The sequence below is a fragment of the Schistocerca americana genome, chromosome 3 (assembly GCF_021461395.2).
Source record: "Schistocerca americana isolate TAMUIC-IGC-003095 chromosome 3, iqSchAmer2.1, whole genome shotgun sequence".
In the NCBI taxonomy this organism is placed as follows: domain Eukaryota; kingdom Metazoa; phylum Arthropoda; class Insecta; order Orthoptera; family Acrididae; genus Schistocerca; species Schistocerca americana.
Window position 1 is genome coordinate 207,837,386 of NC_060121.1, and position 25,091 is coordinate 207,862,476.

Here is a 25,091-nt window from a genome sequence, read left to right on the forward strand (position 1 = left end):
CAGGTGGGTCAAGGTGGCCACTTTTGGCAGGAATTTATGGTAGTAGGCTATCTGTCCTACGAAGGCCTGTAGCTCCTGATGGATAAGGGGCAAGGCATATAGATGACAACAGAGATGTAGTCTGATAGAGGGTGGACCCCATCGTTTGATCCCTCAAACCCAAAATAAACAATGGAAGGTTGAAAAGAACTGAGATTTTGCAAGGTTACACCATACGCCCATGGACTGTAAGGCAGAAAACAAAGTGTGCAAATTTTGCAATTGAACAGCTGTGAAGGAGTCCATGTCAATAACATCACCCAGATAATTAATGCAACTTGTTGGAAAATAGCAGGGGCGCTAGCCACATGAAAAGGAAGGTGCAAGTATTGACAGAGAACAAAAGGAGTATTCAAAACCTGTAGATACACTTTAGACAGATCAGTTTTATAAAAAATATTGGAAAACAGATAATATCAACAACAGGTCCTCCTGGCATGGGAAAGGATAAATATCCACAACTGAATGCATGTTGACAGTAGTACCGAAGTTGCCACAGAGGCATAGCTTCCCCAACAGTTTCCGAACGACAACTGGCGGAGATTACCATTCAGTAGCCATTAAAAGATTGCACCACCCTTAGAGATTGGAGTCTAGCCAATTCTCCTCAAACAGTGTTTCCAGCAGAGAATTCGGCACCTGATGCAACACAACGAGGTGAACTGCATCAGTGATAGAAAATCCAAATGTCTGAAATGAATCCATGCCAAACAAGTTCTTACCACCGGCATCAGCAACCACCAAAAATATAATAGGGTGAACCACCGACTTGTAAGAGGCAGATGCCACAAATTGTCCCAACAATACAGTGTTTTGTTCATTATAACGGACTACTTCTGCATGATCAGTATCAATGGCAGTGAGCCTGAATTCACATAGGTTTGAGACTTCAATAATGTCACTGCAGCACCTGTATCAACCCATAGCTGTTCACTTGGCAAAAAACACTTAACTCGATAAACAACTTGGGAGAAGTCACAAGGATTGAAGTTACGCAGTTTATTTCATTTCCATATCCTGAACAACCATCAGTGAATAACACATGGAGGCAATGTGGCCTTTCTTCTGGCAAGCATTTACAAGCAGCCAAGTGCTCAGGGCATGCTGAACATACATGCTGCACAAAACAGAAAGGACAAGACGGAAACAGAGAACGCTAACACTGGTGCTGTGGAGGTTGTGATTGTGGCTGCTTTGCCCAGCCTTGGTTTGCTTGGCACTGGGCATGCATGTTTCCTGCCAACACTGTCATATCCTCCTGCAAGCTATCTGTGCTCTAGTGGGCACACGGTCTGACACTACCGCCACATCACCTCATGTTTCAGTTTCAACACTCACTGCCTGAGAAACTTCATAAGATTGTGAAAAACCTCTGTTGGATGGAGTTTTGCAAATACCACAGAGTAATGCCTTCTGGCACAGTGCCTTGTCCAGAGCTAAGCATATAATTGCATTGTGCACCATATAGTCTGAAAGAGTCATTATGGGCATTAGTAACACATGGGGCTAAGGCTAAGGTCGGCCGCCCAGGCCCTGTATGAGGGGTTTGGTTTCCTGTGTGATCAGTAGAGTTCAATTTGTGCTGCTATGACATGTGGTCATTTGAAATAGTAATTGGACAATAAACTGCACATGTAATCAAAAGTAAGAGCTGCCAGTTCTTGTAAAGGGCAAGTTGCCAAGTAATTGATACACTGTATGTGAAATCCATGAGAGGAAGAATGCTTTGTACAAATTCAAGTCTTTCACACCAAAAGCCAACAAATGCTATTTGAGTTTTTTTTTGGTAAGATTCCTAATCCTCAGCTGAATCATTATATGGAGGGAACATGGCTGGATGGACTGGTACCTTGTTTAATAATGGAAGCTGATAAGGTGGCCACAGCCAAAGTAACTGTTCAATCAGTGCCAGTAGCACAGCATCCATAATGAATAAACCTGATGAAACTGCACATGAAGACTGCACTTGTGGAAACCATCCCAACCTTGCTGCCAATTGTTTTGCAATTTTGTAGGACATGAGACCTGTCCAAAGTATCCCAAATATTTGTTAAGGCCTCAACTACATCAGAAAACAGTGTCCTGTAAATCCACATGTAATGTGACAGTTCACTAAGTGAATGGCACATTGGAAAGACACAGAAGAGGGCCATTAGTGCTGCTCTGTATATATATATATATATATATATATATATATATATATATATATATATATATATATATATATATATATATATATATATATAAAAAAGTGAGTTGCTGGTAGACAGCACAGTGGACACAGTGGAGACCTGGTTGGTTGTACACCTCCAACAGATGGCCTCCAGCATCAGCCTGTACTGATACAGTTGACGGCCAATTCAAATGTGCACATGTGGTGACACCACACACTGTGCATATGCACTAGTTGCAAGATATAACATGTCAATACATTTACATAAAACAAATTTGAAACCAAGTGCATTGGTCACTTGGTAAACATTTCTTAATAATTGTTGCATTCTGAAATTACGTATGATCAGCAATTCTCTGTCATATTCAGTTATAGTTCTTGTCACTCAGTGTGAGTCAGTTACACACTGTATGAATCCCATTTCTCCGCAGCCATGAGGCAGTAGACCAACTTGGTATTATTAAGTATAAAATACAATATACACTTGTAATAACTACACTCACTTTCTAACATGCACTATTAGTTCTCACTAAATTATTTACAATATTAAACTTAATTTTAAAATAATACTATTTTGTCATGTGAAGCATGCACTTCTTGTGTCCAAAATATAAATTATCTAACTCTATACTCAGCTCATGTTTGACATAGTCAATTTGAAGTCTGTTTTAATATTTAAATCAGATATATTAGATCTGTTGTCATTAAAGCTATATAATAAAATTCCAACCTCGACTTTTACAGCAGTGGCTTAAGATATTATTGATAGCAGAAGGTAGAAAATTTTCAGTAGTAACTTTTCAGTACCAACTGTAGTCAGTATTTTGCTGTTACTATTTATAAATCATAATTGTTTTTTTACTAACAGAAAATGGTAAATTTCAATTACTAAACGAAGCAACTTTTTTTGTAGTACCAACAAGTAGTAAGATCTTAATAGTAAATGATGATTACAAAATCTCAATAGTGACAGGAGCTAGTATATTCTTAATAGTAACAAAAGGTATTACATCCTCAGTAGTAACAGCTGATAGTACTCTGATAGTAGTAACTAGAATTATTAACTTGTTAGTAATAACATAAGATAGTGACTTATCTTCTATCAAATCTGTATTACCGCCATTTCCTACACTATCAAAAGATACCACACTACCATGTAATTCCTCAAATTGTAGTTCCATTTTATTTCTAATTAATGTACAAGTTTGACTTACCAAATGAAAATGCTGGCAGGTCGACAGACACACAAACAAACACACAAAATTCAAGCTTTCGCAACAAACTGTTGCCTCATCAGGAAAGAGGGAAGGAGGGGGAAAGACGAAAGGAAGTGGGTTTTAAGGGAGAGGGTAAGGAGTCATTCCAATCCCGGGAGCGGAAAGACTTGCCTTAGGGGGAAAAAAGGACGGGTATACAAAGATGATGTGACTTACCAAATGAAAGAAATACGTCTGCTTGTGTCTGTATATGTGTGGATGGATATGTGTGTGTGTGTGTGTGTGTGTGCGAGTGTATACCCGTCCTTTTTTCCTTTTTTTCCCCCCTAAGGTAAGTCTTTCCGCTCCCGGGATTGGAATGACTCTTTACCCTGTCCCTTAAAACCCACTTCCTTTCGTCTTTCCCTCTCCTTCCCTCTTTGCTGAAGAGGCAACAGTTTGTTGCGAAAGCTTGAATTTTGTGTGTATGTTTGTGTTTGTTTGTGTGTCTGTCGACCTGCCAGCACTTTCATTTGGTAAGTCTCATCATCTTTGTTTTTGGATATATTTTTCCTACGTGGAATGTTTCCCTTTATTATAACCACACATATATATATATATATATATATATATATATATATATATATATATATATATATATAAAAAAAACAAAGATGAGGTGACTTACCGAACAAAAGCGCTGGCAGGTCGATAGACACACAAACAAACACAAACACACACACAAAATTCAAGCTTTCGCAACAAACTGTTGCCTCATCAGGAAAGAGGTAAGGAGAGGGGAAGACGAAAGGAAGTGGGTTTTAAAGGAGAGGGTAAGGAGTCATTCCAATCCCGGGAGCGGAAAGACTTACCTTAGGGGGAAAAAAGGACAGGTATACACTCGCACACACGCACATATCCATCCACACATACAGACACAAGCAGACATATTTAAAGACAAAGAGTTTGGGCAGAGATGTCAGTCGAGGCAGAAGTGTAGAGGCAAAGAAGTTGTTGAAAGACAGGTGAGGTATGAGTGGCGGCAACTTGAAATTAGCGGAGATTGAGGCCTGGCGGATGACGAGAAGAGAGGATATACTGAAGGGCAAGTTCCCATCTCCGGAGTTCGGATAGGTTGGTGTTGGTGGGAAGTATCCAGATAACCCGGACGGTGTAACACTGTGCCAAGATGTGCTGGCTGTGCACCAAGGCATGTTTAGCCACAGGGTGATCCTCATTACCAACAAACACTGTCTGCCTGTGTCTGAATGGACACAGGCAGACAGTGTTTGTTGGTAATGAGGATCACCCTGTGGCTAAACATGCCTTGGTGCACAGCCAGCACATCTTGGCACAGTGTTACACCGTCCGGGTTATCTGGATACTTCCCACCAACACCAACCTATCCGAACTCCGGAGATGGGAACTTGCCCTTCAGTATATCCTCTCTTCTCGTCATCCGCCAGGCCTCAATCTCCGCTAATTTCAAGTTGCCGCCACTCATACCTCACCTGTCTTTCAACAACCTCTTTGCCTCTACACTTCTGCCTCGACTGACATCTCTGCCCAAACTCTTTGTCTTTAAATATGTCTGCTTGTGTCTGTATGTGTGGATGGATATGTGCGTGTGTGCGAGTGTATACCTGTCCTTTTTTCCCCCTAAGGTAAGTCTTTCCGCTCCCGGGATTGGAATGACTCCTTACCCTCTCCTTTAAAACCCACTTCCTTTCGTCTTCCCCTCTCCTTACCTCTTTCCTGATGAGGCAACAGTTTGTTGCGAAAGCTTGAATTTTGTGTGTGTGTTTGTGTTTGTTTGTGTGTCTATCGGCCTGCCAGCGCTTTTGTTCGGTAAGTCACCTCATCTTTGTTTTTATATATAATTTTTCCCACGTGTAATGTTTCCTTCCATTATATATATATATATATATATATATATATATATATATATATATATATATATATATATATATATATATATATATATATAGAGGGAAACATTCCACATGGGAAAAATATGTCTAAAAACAGGGATGATGTGACGTACCGGGAGAGGGCGCTGGCACGTCGATGGACACACGGACGGGCACGGCCATGCACACAAAGTTCAGGCTTTCGCGGCGGGCTGTTGTCTCGTCGGGAGGGAGGGGGGGAGGGGGGGGGGGGGGACGGGGGGAGGTGGGTTTTGGGGGGGAGGGTGGGGGGTCGTTCCAGTCCCGGGAGCGGGGGAACTTGCCTTGGGGGGGGGGGGGGGGGGGGAAGGGACGGGTGTACGCTCGCACACACACACATATCCATCCACACATGTGCAGACGCAGGCAGACGTATTTAGGGACAAAGAGTTTGGGCCCAAAGTCATGCAAAGCTTTAGAAATTTGTTCATGTTGGCCCAAACTCTTTGTCTTTAAATGTGTCTGCTTGTGTCTGTATATGTGTCGATGGATGTGTGTGTGTGTGTGTGTGCGAGTGTATACCCGTCCTTTTTTCCCCCTAAGGCAAGTCTTTCCGCTCCCAGGATTGGAATGACTCCTTACCCTCTCCCTTAAAACCCACTTCCTTTCGTCTTTCCCTCTCCTTCCCTCTTTCCTGATGAGGCAACAGTTTGTTGCGAAAGCTTGAATTTTGTGTTTGTTTGTGTGTCTGTCGACCTGCCAGCATTTTCATTTGGTAAGTCACATCATCTTTGTTTTTAGATATAATGTACAAGTTTTTCATTCTTGATTATAACTTGTTCCAAAGTACCTGATGTAATTCTTTTTATAACATTTGCTCTTCATGTACTGGAACAGCCTCTTTTGAAATAACATAAAAATAATCTTCAACATTGCAAACTAGTGTTTCTTCCTGATAGTGTAACAATCATCTAAATTGTGTATCTCTTTAAGATCTACATTAGCTAGTCCTCCCTTCACGTCAGAAAACATAATATCCATTTGAGAAAATCTTTTGTCCTGCTGAGTAAGGGACTGCATAATTGATGTGAATGCTTCATTTCCTCAATGAGAGGCACTTTTGTCAGTCTCTTAACAATTATGAATGTACTAGGGTAAGTCAATTATTATCTGCAAAGTAGTTATAAAATTTTATTGTAATCGACTAGGAATCTTACAAGAACATCATTTTTCAACATAGTCTCCATGCGTTTCAATGCACTTGGTCCATCATTGTACAAGCTTCCTGATGCCCTCATAAAAGAAGGTTCTCGGTTGAGCTGCGAGCCAGGAATGCACCACTTCTTTCACTGTTTCGTCTGAGGCAAATTGACAGCCCCTCAATGCCTGTTTGAGTGGACCAAACAAGTTGTAGTCAGAAGGGGCAAGATTGGGACTATATGGACGATGATCCAGTACTTCAAATTTGAGTTTCTGGAATGTTTCAGCAGTGTTGGCAGCAGTATGCAGACAGTCACTGTCGGGCAACAACACACATTTTGACAGCAATCCTTGGTGTTTGCTTCGAATTGCATGCTTTAGCCTGGCAATAAGCATCTCACTGTAATGTACACTGTTTATTGGTGTGCTCCTTTCCCCATAATGTTCCAGTACTGAACCTTGTGCGTCCCAATAAACCATAAGCATCAGTTTTCCTGTGGATGGTTGGGTATTGAACTTTTTCTTGCATGGTGAGTTTGGATATTTCCAATCCATAATCTGCCATTTACTCTCCAGCTTGTAATGATGGATCCATGTCACCAGTAATGATTCTAAGAAGTTGTCCCCTTCGTTACCATAGTGATCTAAGTGTTTTTTGCAGATGCCCAAGCGTGTTTGTTTATGCAACTGTGTGAGTTGTTTTGGAACCCCTCTTGCAAAAACTTTATGAAACCCAAGTCTGTTGTGGATGATTTCATGGGCAGAGCCATGACTAATTTGCAGATAATGTGCCACTTTGTCAATAATTAATCATCTGTCTAAGAGAATCATTTCACGTGAATGCTCAGTGGTTTCTTTGTTTGTGACTGTAAACCATCATCTGGGACCTTCATTGGGCATAACACTTGTGCGACCATTTCAGAATTTTTCAATCCACTCGTAGACACTCCATTGTGGAAAAACACTGTTCCCATACTGTACTGAAAGTCTGCTATGAATTTTGTCCCCTTATATAACTTATGACCACAAAAAACAGATCACTGAAGATTGCTCTTCTTTGGTGCAAATAGACAGTGGAGCAGCCATGATTAACAGCATGGCAGTGATTACAAAACTAACCTAGCAGCTTGAAAATTGCAAAGATAACAATGAATAAACAAAGCATGCGTCATCAGTGTAAAATGACATTCCTACCAAAATAAACAAAAATATAACTAAACTGCAGATAATAATTGACATACCTTGTACATAGTTAATTTCAGTTCCAGTCCTGTGACTAAGACGGTACTAATAGTAAAGAATATTTTTTATTATATCCCTACCATTTACTAACTAATGAAATGTCCCTAACAAGTTTTCTGTTATAACTGGATACTGTCTAACAAATAGACTTTGTAATTTGGTATTCACCTAAAAAAATTAACTTATTATCAGTGTCAGTACATAAGTTGCAATTTAGAACACACTCCACAATAAATTTTATCTTAAAGAAACAGAACCCACTGGACTTTGATGGACTGAAGCTATCTGAAGGTTCATATTTAAAGTGTCAACTGCAACTCATTGTCTGCTGTTGTTACACTCATTTGGATGCTCATGTTGGATGATGCCTGCATCTGCTAGCCACACCATGTAGAAACTATTGACTGTGAACTGCAGGCTGTGTTTGAGTTGACCAAGGCACCACTTAGAATGACAGAGCTGGTCCTATTAGCATATATTAAGGTCACTAACTTGTGGTTGGAAAATGGAAACACTGTTACATCACATTGATCTTGGGCACATTTAAAATTAACAAAGATTTTGTCAATGCATGCTAGTTCCCTAGTAGGTTTATTGTTAACTCACTGTATATTGAACTGTTGTAATAAGGTTTTCAGATCACTAACACTGTGCTAATCAGTTGACATGTCAAAATCAGAATTAAGATCAACACCTCTTACAATATCATAGTTGATAAATCTGTTCTCAGTGACATCTGATTTTCCTAAGAATACACTAATAATACTACTGGGAGACTTGTACTCTGAAAGAGGAAACTGCCTGGCAGAATTCTGGATAGAGCATAATTTAATCAACACTAACACTTGATTTAAGAATCATCAAAGGAAGTTGTATAAGTAGAAGAGACCTAGAGTTGCTGGAATGTTTCAGATTGATTATACGGGGTGGGGAATAATTTGGGATAGAGCTGAGATACAGCAGGATGTTTTAGATAAAACTTGTAGGTGGCAAAGAAGGTCATGCATTGCTACTAATGGCCCCGACCTTGAACGTGATTTTCAATGGGATTTGGAGGTTAAAGTGATTTTTTAAAATTTCGAACCTAGTATTTGATTTAAGATTTAAATAAAAAGCAAATTTTACATAAAAATGATACATTATTCAACAGTGCAGCAAGATTCAGCAAAGGTCAAATAAGCAAAATGCTAATAAGATTATAATATTCCTGTACATAGCCATGAAGAGAAATGTATACACACTTTGTCAAGTATCAGAGATATGTGAGAATAAGATTAACATACCAAGACCAAAGGAACTTCAGATTGTCAATTGTAAATAGCATCCAGAACCAAGTTAAGTTATTTTTATGCTTGTTATTATTTTAATAAATGTGTGTAAAAATTAATCAAGTTCTGTTTAAAGTTGGTCACCATCAATCTGCTACTCTAATCGTGCAAGTGGCATTTCTATCGTCTGACCTAACGGCAGAAGACAAACGTGCCACAATAAGACCACGAGACATATTGCTGACACTCGCCTACTTCGCTAGAGTGATAAGTCAAATAATCAGATGGTGTGTGTACCAAAGGTCTTACAGTACGCACACCACACAGAACAAACATAAATTTTATTTATTTATGTTTTTTCTGTCTTGCAAATGTCAAAATAACATTTATTTGTTGTGATGTATTTATTTTTGCCCATAAATGCATTAATTAAAACTTAACATTCAAATCTCTCTTCACTCTTTCCAAACCAGACATCACAAATAGAGGTTTCCAGAAACAAAACTCAACCTTATATTGACCTTTGATAATTACCTTTAGATAATGGTTATTGGTAATGAGAAGTGATTCATTATCCCCCTTCCAACTTGTATCCAATATTTACTAGAACCAACAACATATTTCCTTATTTGACCTTGACTGAATCTTGCCATGACCTTGCATAGTGTATTACTGTATATGTACAATTTGCTGCTCTTTTCAAATCTTAAAATCAAATATTAGGGTTCCAATTTTAAAAAATCACTTTAACCTTCCAATCACCTAGAAAATCAGGTTCAATGTCACAGCCATTAGTAGCAATGTGTGTCCCTCTTTGCCACCTACACTTTTATCTGAAATATTTTCCTGTATCTCATCTCTCTCTGGAGTTATTCCCCATTATGAATTAAAATGGTCCACCCTTTATAATGGTAAGGCAGAAATTTCAAAACTAGATTTTAAACTGTCAGACATTTCCATGGGCAGATAGATGTGGACTCCCATCACAATTTGTTGCTTATAAACTGAAGATTAAAACTAAAGAAGCTGAAAAGGAAAATTAAGGAGATGGGAGTTGGATAAGTTGTTGGAAGTAGTGGTTGTTAAGAGTTTCAGAAAGAACATTGAACAACTACTGACTAACACAGAGGAAAGGAATACAGTAGAAAGCAAACAGTTTGCTTTGAGAGATATAGTGAAGACACCAGGGGATCAAACAGGTAAAAAGGCAAGGTCTTGTAGTAATCCTTGGCTATAACAGGAGAAACTGAATTTGATTGAAGAAAGGAGGATATACCAGCCATGACTAAACTATTCCACCTTGTGTCCATAGTGTATGAGACAGGTAAAAATACCCCCAGACTTCAAAAAAAAAATATTGCAGTTAAATTCCAAAGAAATGAGGTGCTGAAATATGTGAATATTACCGAACTATCAGTTCAATAGGTCATGGTTGCAAAATACTGACACAAATTATTTACAGAAGAATGGTGAAACTGATAGAAGCCAAACTCAGGGAAGAACAGTTTGTGTTATAGAAAAATGTAGAAATATTTGAGGCAGAACTGACCATACGATTTCTCCTAGAAGATAGGTCAAGGAAAGTGAACCTATGTTCATAACATATGTAGGTTTACAAAGAAGGCTTTTGACAGTGGTGACTGGATTACACTTTTGAAAGTCTGAAGATAGCAGGGATAAAGTACAGGGAAAAGAATGTTATTTACAACTTGCACGGAAACCAAATGGCAGTTATAAGAGGTGAAGGGCATGAAAGGGAGGCATTGGTTGAGAAAGGAATAAGACAGGGCTGTAGCTTATACCCAATGTTATTCAATGTGTGCACTGAGTAAGCAGCAAACAAAACTGAAGAAAAATTTGCAGAAGGAATTAAAGTTCGGGGAGAAGAAATAAAAACTTTGAGGTTTGTGGATGACACTGTAGCTCTGTCAGAGCAGTGAAGGACTTGGAAGACCTGTTGAGTAGAATGGATACTATTTTGAAAGTAAGATATAAGATGAGGACCAGCCTGAGGAAAACAAGGGTAATGAAATGTAGTCAAATTAAATTAGGCGGTGCTGAGGGAATTAGATTAAGAAACGAGACATTAATTGTAGTAGATTATTTTTGATACTTGGGCAGTAAAATAACTGATGATGGGCAAAGAAGAGATAATATAAAATGTACACTAACAATGGCGAGAAAAGCATTTCTGGAGAAGAGAATTTTTTTAACATTGAATATAAATTGAACTATTAAGAAGTCTTTTCTAAAGTATTTGTCTTGAGTGTCCCCTTGCATGGAAGTGAAATGTGAACAATAAGCAGTTCAGACAAGAAGAGGACGGAAATATGGTGCAACAGATGAATGCTGAAGATTAGTTGGGTAGATCACATAACTAATTAGGAGATACAGAGTAAGACTGGGATGAGAAAATTGTGGCATAGCTTGACTAAATGTGGGAAGGGTAAAATTTGTAGAGGGGAACCAAGAGATGAGTACAGTAAGCAGGTTCCAATGGATGTTGGTTGCAGTATTTATTTGGAGATGGAGAGGCTTGTGCAGGATACAGTAGCATGAAGAGCTGCACCTAATCAATCATTGGACTGAAGATCTCAACATCTATGGTAGGCATTTCTTTGAGTCTTGCTCCAAAACTTTAGGGTCTCCAACAGCAGCTATCATTATCATGAATGGATGGAGTGTCATGAGGGAGAAGGGGTGGGAGAACCCATTTGTGTGCATGTGACACACAGTCCAGTACCTTAGTTCTGAAAAGGAGATAAGACACACAATAGAAGATGGAACATGAGGTACATTTGGCACCTCTGATATGAAACTCCCTGTAATTCATCCACAACAACTCTTTGTAGAAGCTTCCAATTACTTGACAGCTGTCATGGTGATATTGAGCTGCTTGATTTCAGAGTAACCTAATGCACTAGGGCAAATGTCGAAAAGGATTATGAAATTGCAGCTATAAAAATTACTCAGTTCAACCTGGTTATTGCTACAGTTTACCGATTACCGTCCGGGAATTTTGAACTTTTCTTAAACAAAATGGAGTCATTGCTAAATAAAGTAAATAAAATAGGTTGTGAATTGATAATCTGTGGTGACTTCAATATTGACTTCCTCATGAATAGTGGAAATAGGGAGACCATTTTGAACCTTGCAACGTCCTACAATTTAAAGGCTGAGGTAAAAGCAGCTACCTGAGTATCAGAAACTTGTCAAACAGCTCTTGATCAGTTTCTAGTAAAGAAGAGTTTACACAACACCTCACTAAAAATTTTCAATGCAGGTTTTAGTGATCATCTTGCTCAAATATTAAGCATAAAAGAACAAGGCAGTATTATTAACAACATGTCTCTTAGAACAGCATATCGAAGCTATAATCAGCCTAATGTGAACTACTTCAACAACTTATTACAGAAAGAAAAATGGTTAGGAGTGTACAAAATGAATGATATAAATGAAAAATTCGACACTTTCATTGATACATTAACCCATTTCTTTGAACTTGCATTCCCACTGAAAACATTAACCATACGGGGAAACTCTAGAACAAACAGCTGGATCACAAAGGGAATAAGGGTTTCATGCCAGAAGAAAAGACTACTTCATGAAATATGTAACTCAAAAAATTCCTCACCTGTAGTACGCGCATACTATAAAAAATACTCCAAAATATTAAGAAAAGTAATAAAAGCAGCAAAAATAATGCATAATGATGAAATCATTTATAATTCAGCTAATAAATCAAAGGCTATGTGGAGTGTTATAAAAAAAGAATGTGGAGAATACAGACAACCTTGGAAAAATATAACACTATCACATAAAAATAAAAAAGTAACAAACCCCTTAGAAGTAGCTAACACATTTAACAACTTTTTCACAGGTGTTGCTGAAAATATGTTACAATCAAACTTTAAGAGCATCCAGGCAAATGAATATAAAATAAGTACATGTAGAGGATCAATGTACATCAGTTCTGTTTCACAAGATGAAGTAGCTAAAGCAATAAAAGGACTAAAAAATTCCAAATCGGCAGGTATTGATGGTATACCTGCAACAATGTTAAAGAAGAGCGCATCAAACCTAATTGAAGTACTCACACATTTATGCGACTGCTCACTTCAGGCAGGCACTTTCCCTGATGTGTTAAAAACATCAAAGTTATTCCTGTATATAAAAAAGGGGATAAAGACAATGTAAATAACTACAGACCCATCACAATTTCCTCCTGCATCTCTAAAGTACTGGAAAAAGTTATGTATGAGAAACTTATGAAATTTATAAATAAAAACAGCATCCTATGTAATGAACAACATGGATTCAGAAATAAGAGGTCAACGACAACTGCTGTCTATGAGTGCATCAATTCCATCCCAAACCTGATGGACAAAAAACAGGAAACAATAGGAGTCTTTATTGACTTGTCAAAAGCATTTGACATGGTGGACCATAAAATTCTGCTATCAAAGCTAGAAAGATATGGTATTCGAGGTCTGTCCAACAAGTGGATCAGTTCCTTCCTGACAAATCGTATGCAGGCAGTGTGCGTCAAGCACACAGATATTGAACTAAAAACTGTATCTAATCACTTATCTGACTATAAACAAATAAAATGTGGTGTACCCCAAGGATCCGTATTGGGACCCCTTCTGTTTCTTCTGTACATAAATGATCTAAGCTTAAATATTGATGCACACAAATCAATCATATTTGCAGATGACACCACGATTCTATTAAAAGGAGACGACGATGAACAGTTACAGCAGACAGTAAACACGGTCACGAAACAACTTAGCAGCTGGGCACAGAGTAACCAGCTTGTAATAAACAGTAAGAAAACCGTTGCTCTAAAATTCCACAGTGTTCCTAACAAGGACAAGTTTATCCCATCAGTCTCTATCAATGAGGAACCAGTTGGTAACAGTACTGAAACCAAATTCTTAGGACTTTGGCTGCAGAGTAACATCAGATGGAATAAGCATATTGAATGTCTCAATACAGAACTGAGCAAAACATGTTATCTTCTTTGTTCATTAAAATCATGCTGTAGTGAGAAAACAGTAATGAATGCATATCATGCGTACTTTCATTCTCGTCTTAGATATGGGGTCACCTTCTGGGGAAACTCTAAAATAGCTAATAGCACTTTTAAACTACAAAAAAGGGCCATTAGAATCTTGTTTGGGTGCAAGCCTAGAGACTCTTGTAAGCCCCTGTTTAAGAAATCTGGTATTCCCCCATTATCGTGTGTATACATTATGGAAACCCTTTTGTTCTTTAAATTAAATGTAATAGGCAAGGATCAGAGGCTACAAAAAAACTGTGATATACATGAGCACTTTACCAGACAAAACAGGAACTTACATATGACTCAAATCAGCACAGCACTGTGCCAAAAAGGTACTTTTCACATGGGAGTTAAGCTTTATAACAAACTTCCTGAAAACATAAAAGCTATCACTGAGGTCAATACATTTGGAAAATCTCTAAAGTCATATTTACAGCATCACTGCTTTTATTCCATTGAAGAATATTTAAATTTATGAAATGTGTTATATAAATACTTGTGTGTAAAGTGTATTATTGTAAGCTTAAATATGTATGCCTTGAAATTACTTTCAGCCTGTATATTTATAACTTGACTTGTCCAATGTCTTATGCATAAGCTGCTATGTAGACAACAGGACCAATAAAATACAATCTACAATCTACAATCCACCAATATCCCATGAGTCGCTTACCTTCTGCCTCATTGTCAGTCTGACAGTCATAAGGTCAGAGGGCTGGACAGCCATCAGGCATATCATGAAAAAATAATCTGTGCATGTGTACAACTGTGTGTTCTAAGCTTTATATGAAGAACTATGAAATTCTTGTGTATCAAGGAAACTACATATAGTGTAAAACTTAAATCATGACCTGTTTTTTTTTTCTCATATGTGTTTGACATGATATCTTACATTTATACAAACATCATATGTTCAGATAAATCATGCATTTATATATACAGTATGATTACAAAAGTAATAAACAGATGAAAAATAACTAATAAATAAAAAAATACTAAACTGTTGCATAATGAGGAACATGAGAAGAATGGTAGCTGTCAATAATTCATGAGTGCATCTGGATGGATTATACCTTGGATGCAGGTTCAGCTGCATTTCTGGAGGAGCACTTTATGTTTACACTTAGCTTACAATGTTAACATGATTCATTTCTATAATCATTTTGGCCATTTTGGCAGATGTGTTTAGTAATCAATAATCAGACGGTTTTGAAATCATCCCCTGGTAACTAAGAACAGTGATAAAGGGAATAAGCTTGTTTCAAATTATTTTTTCTCTTTCAGGTGTTACTGTGAATAGTGTTCACCCTGGTGCAGTATTAACTGATATATTTAAGGGAATACCGAAGTTTTATTACCGTATATTCCTTGTTATTGCAAAAGCCTATTTTAAGGTAAGCTAGCAAACACATTAATGAAGATTTATTGTTTCTTTGCTTGCCCAGATATGGGTTACCTTTTCATGCTGCTTTGTTTTTATTCTCTTGTGTGAAAATCATAATTATAACTAATCATAATCATAGCAATAACTTTTTAGTATGTCTTTGTGAAACAAGCAAGAATCATCACAAAGATTTATAATAAGGTTGCTGCTTGATATATCTACCCTGTGTCTTCAAAAGTAACTGGTATCTCAATTTTTCCTTTTTTGATTACACACAAATGTGTGAAAAGTGCAAGCTATTCTGCAGCATTTCTAATAGATTTTCTATTGTGTCATGTAATTTGATCACAAAGGCACAACTGCAACCTGCAATTACATATGTAGCCCTCCCAAACATAGTCTCCTAGTATAATCCTGTCATCAAAGAGAGGAGAGAACCATTTACAAATTCCAAAAATATTGCTTGCTGGAAACTTGAGTGTTGTAAGTGTAAACAAGTAACTTGGCTGAGAATTACAGTAATGTGAGCATATTTAGTTCCCCTAACTTTCATCATTCCAAAATCTCCCCCTGGTTCCTTAAAGAGCTGCAAAATCATTTATTTATGTTCATCCTCTTGGAGTTTTGCTCATTCTTAATATGTTTTGCTGTGCACATAGAAAATGGTTTGGAAATAAAAATGATCATGAGTTACAGATTCATGTATGTCTTCAACTTTTGTAGTCCTGGAAAATTCATAGTTAAGATTTTGTCAAGACACTTATCCCCATTTTCAAGAAATGAAATCAAGATTTTTGTGCCAGACACCGCATATTTTTAAATGAAAATTATTCACTCATAAATGTTGACTTTTTTTCCTCCCCTTCCACAGCAAAGAGTGTAACCAACAGGGATTAATAAGCATGATGTCATAATAGTGAGTAGAGTAGGTTACAAAAGTAAATAAATCAGTCATTAAGGCTAGGAGTGTGTTTTTGCTAATAAGAACAGATAAAGGGTTGTTAGCATGTAACTTAGAGAATGAATTGACATCATTTAGTTCATATTTGATGGACACAGAGTACTTGGGACAATATTTAAACAGATTGTAAATCATGCGCTATACAATTATGTGCCCAGTTAGTGGATTAAGGATGGACCAACCATGGTTTAACAGCAAAATTCAGATGATGATGAGGAAGGCTGTTGCACTCTTGGTTCAGAAGGGTATGTACAAATGATTACTGGCAAAGGCTGGTAGAGCTTTGTGCATCTGTGAAAAGATCTATGCGTGACGTATACAACAAATGTCACCATCATACCTTAGTAAAAGATCTGTCTGAGAATATTATGGTCCTATGTAAAATCACTAAGTGAATCTAAGCCTTCCGTCCAGTCTCTCATTGGGCAGTCTGATGAGGTAGAAGAAGACAGCAAAAGTAAAGCCAAAGTCTTAAATTTCACATGCAAGTAATCATTCACTTGAGGGGGATCACACAAACATACCGTCAAATTGTCCATTGCACAGACTCACATATGGAGGATATAGTAATTAGCTTAGCTGACAAAGAGAAACAGCTGAAAGAGTGGAAAGCAAATAAGTCTCCTGCTCCTGATGTAATCCCAGTTAAGTTTTGCATAGAGAACCCTACAGCAGTGGCCCCTTACTCAGGTTGCATTTATCACAAATTTCTCGCCCAGCACAAAGTCACAAGTAACTGGAAAAACATACAGGTGACTCATGTATATAAGAAAGATAAAAGAATGTACCCACAAAATTACAGACCAATATCTTTAATATGGGCTTGCTGCAGAATCCTTGAACATATTCTCAGTTTGAATATGATAAATTTTCTAAGGGAGGGAAAAACTTCTGGCCACATATAAGACGTTTTAGAAAGCATTGCTCATGTGAAACTCAGCTTGCCCTTTTCTCTTATGAGATCCTGATGATGGATGATAGGCAATAAATTCCATATTTCTAGATTTCTGTAAAGTATTTGACACAGTGCCACACTGCTGACTATTAATGAAGATAGAAGCACACAGAATAGGTTCCTAGGTGTGTGAGTGGCTTGAAGACTTCTTAAGTGCTCATTAGAGACAAGTGCATCATCAGGAATACCCTAGTGAACTGTGGTAGTACTACCATGATTTTCTGTATTCATAAATGATCTGGTGGACAGGTGGGCAGCAGTCAATGGTTGTGTGCTGATGATGCTGTGGTTTGCAGGAAGCCAAAGTTGAATGACTGTAGCAGGATAAAAGGTTATTTAGAAAAAATGTCTTGTTGGTGAGATGAATGGCAGCTAGCTCTAAATTTAGAAAAATGTATGTTAATATGGATGAGTAGGAAAAAACAAATCGATGATATTCAGTTAAAGCATTAGTAGTGTGCTGTTTGACACAGTCACATCATTTAAACATCTTGATGTAATGTTACAAGCAATATTAAATGGAATGAGCATGAGAGAATTGTGGTAGGGAGGGCGAATGGTCGACTTTGGTGTATTAAGAGAATTTAGGAAAGTGTTGTTCATCTGTAAAGGAGACCACATATAGGATGCTGCTTCAGTCTGTTATTGAGTACTGCTAGAGGTTTTGGGATCCATACCCGGTCACATTGAAGGAAGACATCAAAGCAATTCAGAGGCAGCTTGCTAGATTTGTTATCGGTAGATTCAAGCAACACATAAGCATTACAGGATGCTTCGGGGACTCAAATGGGAATCCCTGGAGGGAAGACTATTGAGAAAATGTGTGAGTGGAGCAGGAAAGAAAATGGCTGGTAGTGATAAAGGTACCATCCACCATTCACTATATGGTGGCTTGTGGTGTATGTACCTAGATGTTTTGGTTATGTGTTTAAAAGTTTACTTCAGCTGTTTCTTATGTAGGAATACAAATTTAATATTTGGCATAATCCATGCTTGGCGAGACTACTCTACATGAATATTCATTCAGTAACTTATAAAAATTACAAAAGTAATGCTGTGGTCCTCCAGACTGGTGAATGTTTCAAGAAATGCTATCAGTGGACTTTTTTCCCACATCCAAATTTTTCTCTTTATAAGTTATGTGTAATTCACTTACTTTGTCACTGGCAACATACATCACGTCATGAAATATTTCGTGTTATTGATCAGACACATCCTGAATATTGCTTGACCTGTGGAACAGAGAAAAAGAAAGTAGCAAGTCGAAGCTCTGAGGGTCTTTGCTCAGAAGCCAATTTTTTTGTGACCTTTAGATAATTATTAGCAGTTCCACATATGTTTTTAGTATTACAGCTAAACCCATTCTAAACCATTTCTCCCCCTCTCCCCCTACAAAAATCTTCCACCACATATCTGTACAATGTTGTTCCCAGTTTGAAGGGTTAGAAGGGTTTAGTTCTAAGAAATACCTTATTTTTCACAAATTTTCATTCTTACATCTACATGACTTCTCTGCAGTTCACTCTTAAGTGCCCTGCAATGGGTTGACTGAATCATATTCACTCTATTTCTCTACCACTTTCACTCTCAAACAAAGTCTGGGAAAAATTAACACTTAAATCTTTCCATGCAACCTCTGATTTCTCTTATTTTATTACAATGTTCATTTCTTCCTATGTAGGTGCATGTCAATAAAATATTTTTATGTTCAGAGGAGAACACTGGACACTGAAATTTCCTGAAAAGATTATGCCCCAATGAAAAATGTCTTTGTGTAATGATTGCCACTGCAACTGATGTATCATCTCCATGGCACTCTGTCTGTCGATCCTATCTGCTAAGTACCCCATACCTCATTGCAGTATTGCTACTCTAGCAGAGGACAAACAAGAATAGTGCAGTTAGTCTCTTTAGTAGACCCATTGCATCTTCAAAGTGTTCCCCCAATGAAACACAGTGTTCAGCTTGCCTTTGCAACAAAATTGTCGAAGTGATCATTCAAATTTGGACTGTTCATAAATGTAGTCCCTAGTTATTTAGTTGAATTGATAACTTTGAGATTTTTGTGATTTGTCTTGGATCAAAATTTAATTTATTTCTTTTAATATTGATGTGGATGATCTCAGAGTTTCCATTATTTAGGGTCAATTACCACTTTGTACATTATACAGATATGTCTAAATCATTTTGTAATTGGTTTTGATGTTCTGGTGAATTTACTAGGCAGTAAATGTCATGTGCAAACAATTGAAGATGGCGACTCTGATTGTCTCCTAAACCATTTACATAGATTAGAAAAAGCAGAGGACCTATAAGACTTCCTTGGGGAACTCCAGATTTCACTTTTATTTTACTCATTGACTTTCCATCAGTTACTATGAACTGTGACCTTCCTGACAGGAAATTCTCTCTTCATCTTTATTGAAACATTCCACTTGGGATCTTTAAATATGTCTGCTTGTGAGATGTCTGCTTGTGTCTGTATATGTGTGGATGGATATGTTTGTGTGTGTGTGCGAGTGTATACCCGTCATTTTTTCCCCCTAAGGTAAGTCTTTCCGCTCCCGGGATTGGAATGACTCCTTACCCTCTCCCTTAAAACCCACATCCTTTCGTCTTTCCCTCTCCTTCCCTCTTTCCTGATGAGGCAACAGTTTGTTGCGCAAGCTTGAATTTTGTGTGTGTGTTTGTGTTTGTTTGTGTGTCTATCAACCTGCCAGCGCTTTCGTATGGTAAGTCACATCATCTTTGTTTTTAAATATATTTTTCTCGCGTGGAACAAACTGTTGCCTCATCAGGAAAAAGGGAAGGAGAGGGAAAGACAAAAGGAAGTGGGTTTTAAGGGAGAGGGTAAGGAGTCATTCCAATCCCGGAAGCAGAAAGACTTACCTTAGGGGGAAAAAATGACGGGTATACACTCGCACACACACACATATCCATCCACACATATACAGACACAAGCAGACATGTTTAAAGACAAAGAGTTTGGGCAGAGATGTCAGTCGAGGTGGAAGTGCAGAGGCAAAGATGATGTTGAATGACAGGTGAGGCATGAGCGGCGGCAACCCAAAATCAGCGGAGATTGAGGCCTGGTGGGTAACAGGAAGAGAGGATATATTGAAGAGCAAGTTCCCATCTCCGGAGTTCGGATAGGTTGGTGTTGGTGGGAAGTATCCAGATAACCCGGACGGTGTAACGCTGTGCCAAGATGTGCTGGCCGTGCACCAAGGCATGTTTAGCCACAGGGTGATCCTCATTACCAACAAACACTGTCTGCCTGTGTCCATTCATGCGAATGGACAGTTTGTTGCTGGTCATTCCCACATAGAATGCATCACAGTGTAGGCAGGTCAGTTGGTAAATCACGTGGGTGCTTTCACATGTGGCTCAGCCTTTGATCGTGTACACCTTCCGGGTTACAGGACTGGAGTAGGTGGTGGTGGGAGGGTGCATGGGACAGGTTTTACACCGAGGGTGGTTACAAGGATAGGAGCCAGAGGGTAGGGAAAGTGGTTTGGGGATTTCATAGGGATGAACTAACAGGTTACGAAGGTTAGGTGGACGGCGGAAAGACACTCTTGGTGGAGTGGGGAGGATTTCATGAAGGATGGACCTCATTTCAGGGCAGGATTTGAGGAAGTCATATCCCTGCTGGAGAGCCACATTCAGAGTCTGGTCCAGTCCTGGAAAGTATCCTGTCACAAGTGGGGCACTTTTGTGGTTCTTCTGTGGGGGATTCTGGGTTTGAGGGGATGAGGAAGTGGCACTGGTTATTTGCTTCTGTACCAGGTCGGGAGGGTAGTTGCGGGATGCGAAAGCTGTTGTCAGGTTGTTGGTGTAATGGTTCAGGGATTCCGGACTGGAGCAGATTCGTTTGCCACAATGACCTAGGCTGTAGGGAAGGGACCGTTTGATGTGGAATGGGTGGCAGCTGTCATAATGTTGCTTGTTGGTGGGTTTGATGTGGATGGACATGTGAAGCTGGCCATTGGACAGGTGGAGGTCAACGTCAAGGAAAGTGGCATGGGATTTGGAGTAGGACCAGGTGAATCTGATGGAACCAAAGGAGTTGAGGTTGGAGAGGAAATTCTGGAGTTCTTCTTCACTGTGAGTCCAGATCATGAAGATGTCATCAATAAATCTGTACCAAACTTTGGGTTGGCAGGCCTGGGTAACCAAGAAGGCTTCCTCTAAGTGACCCATGAATAGGTTGGTGTACGAGGGGGCCCCATTACATGCAGTCTCCCATCCTTCATCAAAGACACCAACCACTTTCTCGAATGCCTGGAATCCTTACCCAATGTTTTACCCCCGGAAACCATCCTTGTAACCATTGATGCCACTTCCTGATACACAAATATTCCAGGATTGGAATGCTCCTTACCCTCTCCCTTAAAACCTACTTCCTTTCGTCTTTCCCTCTCCTTCCCTCTTTCCTGATGAGGCTACAGTTTGTTGCGAAAGCTTGAATTTTGTGTGTATGTATGTGTCTGTTTGTGTTTCTATTGACCTGCCAGCGCTTTCGTATGGCAAGTCACATCATCTTTGTTTTTAAATATATTTTTCCCGCGTGGAATGTTTCCCTCTATTATATTGATATCTATAATTTGAGCCCAACAATTACGTTTGTTATTGTCAGTGTTGCATTTCGAAATCTTTTCTGTCGTCTTATTTTGTCTTTCTGTTTTTGCCAGTAGTTTCACTTTGTATTCACCATCTCCTTTTTACCGTAATCTGCTATACAATTTTATCCCGCCTATATATACTCAATAATACGTAACCCACTTCCAATCCATAACCAAAAAAATTTTTTTCCCGCTTTCAACACTACCGCCGCTATAAAATCCACCATTTCTAGTTCACAAACAGTTCCTTTCACCTTTTAAACAACCATTTCGGCTAGTTCTAATAACTTTCGCTTTATTTCCATTTCTGTTTTTCCCACATCACTGATAATTTTTAGCCGCTTCACCCAGGTTTTAACGTCATTATTTCTTCGTCAGATAATTGTTAGCCTCATTTTCATAATTTGCCACCACAAAACCACTCCTTTTAATATATTACACGCAGTTTTTTCGAAATTTTCCCGAATTTCTCCGTCCTCTAACGTGTTTTGGCGGCAACACAACCACCTAACCTTTGTGCACATCGTTGTCTACCAACCCAAGTCCAACATAGCCCAGCTGTAACCAACACCTTTTCGCCTTTTTTCACACCAGATCTCCAGTTACTTTCCAGTCCACCTTTATCCCTCCCCATATATTTTTATTTTCATTTTCATTTCAGCCTCATATTACACCTTCCACCTTCTAATACCATGTCACCCTCACAACACCCTCACAACGACCCCATTAAGTTTTATTTACATTCCCTCCGCAAACATGCCTTCGCCCTAGCCAGATTACGCTCCCATATTCTATTTTCTCAGGCTTGTCTGACATTTGGCATTACCCCCAAAGGCCTCACACTTAAAGTTCCCATCTCTGGCTGCAACCCTTCTTTCCATCAGTCCCTATACCAGTTCCAAACTGAACAATCCATTGCCCTCACCCACCTAATCCTTCATCTACACATCAACTCAGCCAATGAACACACCCGTCAACTCCTATCCTTAATAAAAGTCTTTCATCTTTCCTCTCCCACATCTACACCGGCTGTTCAGAGAATCCTCCTACAGGCCAACCGTAAATTAGACCAGTATGCCACCCTCCACCTCAAAAAACTATCCAATCTCCTGGTTTCCCACCTCCGGAAAGGCAACTCACTCACCCTTCACAACCTTTCCAACAAACATCAACCTCCTCTCATTGCACACAAACCCAGTCTCTCCCATCTACTCAATCTCCCACTTCCAGCTCCACTCCCTCCAAAACCTCAAAATTCCAATCAACACAATCAGGAACCAAAACACCCTAATTCAGTAGTTAACCTTTCCTCCAAACCTCTCTCCCAATCCGAAACCTCTGTCCTATCCAAAGGCCTCACCTTCAGCCCCACTCCCAGATTCAACCAAACAGCCCTCATCAAAGATTTACTGTCCTACACTCGTACTCTCTGCTGGAAATATCACTTTGCCACGAAGAAAAATGATACTAATCCTACTCCTAATGCTCCAGCTCCCCAAGACACTATCCAAATTGAACCCTGCCTGGAACAGTTCCGTCCTCCGTCACAGCGGGACCCACCTCCTCTTCCTCAAAATCACCCTCTCCAAACCTTCCAGGAATTTCTGACTTCCAGCTTTGCATCTCAATCCTTCTTAAAAAACCTTAATCCTACTCCCAACATCACCACTGCTGAAGCCCAGGCTATCCGTGATCTGAAGGCTGACCGATCCATCGTCATTCTTCCGGCGGACAAGGGTTCCACGACCGTGGTACTTGATCGTCGGGAGTATGTAGCTGAGGGACTGCGTCAGCTTTCAGACAACACCACATACAAAGTTTGCCAAGGTAACCCCATTCCCGATGTCCAGGCGGAGCTTCAAGGGATCCTCAGTACCTTAGGCCCCCTGCAAAACCTTTCACCTGACTCCATCAACCTCCTGACCCCACTGACACCCCGCACCCCTACCTTCTACCTTCTTCCTAAAATCCACAAACCCAATCATCCCGGCCGCCCCATTGTAGCTGGTTACCAAGCCCCCACAGAATGTATCTCTGCCTACGTAGATCAACACCTTCAACCCATTACATGCAGTCTCCCATCCTTCATCAAAGACACCAATCACTTTCTTGAACGCCTGGAATCCTTACCCAATGTGTTACCCCCGGAAACCATCCTTGTAACCATTGATGCCACTTCCTTATACACAAATATTCCGCACGTCCAGGGCCTTGCTGCGATGGAGCATTTCCTTTCATGCCGATCACCTGCCACCCTACCTAAAACCTCTTTCCTCATCACCTTAGCCAGCTTCATCCTGACCCACAACTTCTTCACTTTTGAAGGCCAGACATACCAACAATTAAAGGGAACAGCCATGGGTACCAGGATGGCCCCCTCGTACACCAACCTATTCATGGGTCGCTTAGAGGAAGCCTTCTTGGTTACCCAGGGAACAATTAAAGGGAACAGCCATGGGTACCAGGATGGCCCCCTCGTACACCAACCTATTCATGGGTCACTTAGAGGAAGCCTTCTTGGTTACCCAGGCCTGCCAACCCAAAGTTTGGTACAGATTTATTGATGACATCTTCATGATCTGGAATCAAAGTGAACAAGAACTCCAGAATTTCCTCTCCAACCTCAACTCCTTTGGTTCCATCAGATTCACCTGGTCCTACTCCAAATCGCACACCACTTTCCTTGACGTTGACCTCAATCTGTCCAATGGCCAGCTTCACACGTTCATCCACATCAAACCCACCAACAAGCAACAATACCTCCATTATGACAGCTGCCACCCATTCCACATCAAACGGTCCCTTCCCTACAGCCTAGGTCTTTGTGGCAAACGAATCTGCTCCAGTCCGGAATCCCTGAACCATTACACCAACAACCTGACAACAGCTTTCGCATCCCGCAACTACCCTCCCGACCTGGTACAGAAGCAAATAACCAGAGCCACTTCCTCATCCCCGACCTGGTACAGAAGCAAATAACCAGTGCCACTTCCTCATCCCCTCAAACCCAGAATCCCCCACAGAAGAACCACAAAAGTGCCCCACTTGTGACAGGATACTTTCCGGAACTGGACCAGACTCTGAATGTGGCTCT

General features: G+C 39.6%; 1 protein-coding gene across 1 annotated transcript in view; it reads left to right on the forward strand.

Moving 5' to 3' along the window:
* LOC124605596 (retinol dehydrogenase 14-like) overlaps positions 1-25,091 on the forward strand; it is a 90,414-nt gene that overhangs the window by 40,583 nt on the left and 24,740 nt on the right. The window contains exon 5 of the mRNA XM_047137384.1: positions 15,357-15,466. Within this exon, the coding sequence (XP_046993340.1) occupies positions 15,357-15,466 (110 nt within the window). The remainder of the gene's footprint in view (positions 1-15,356; positions 15,467-25,091) is intronic.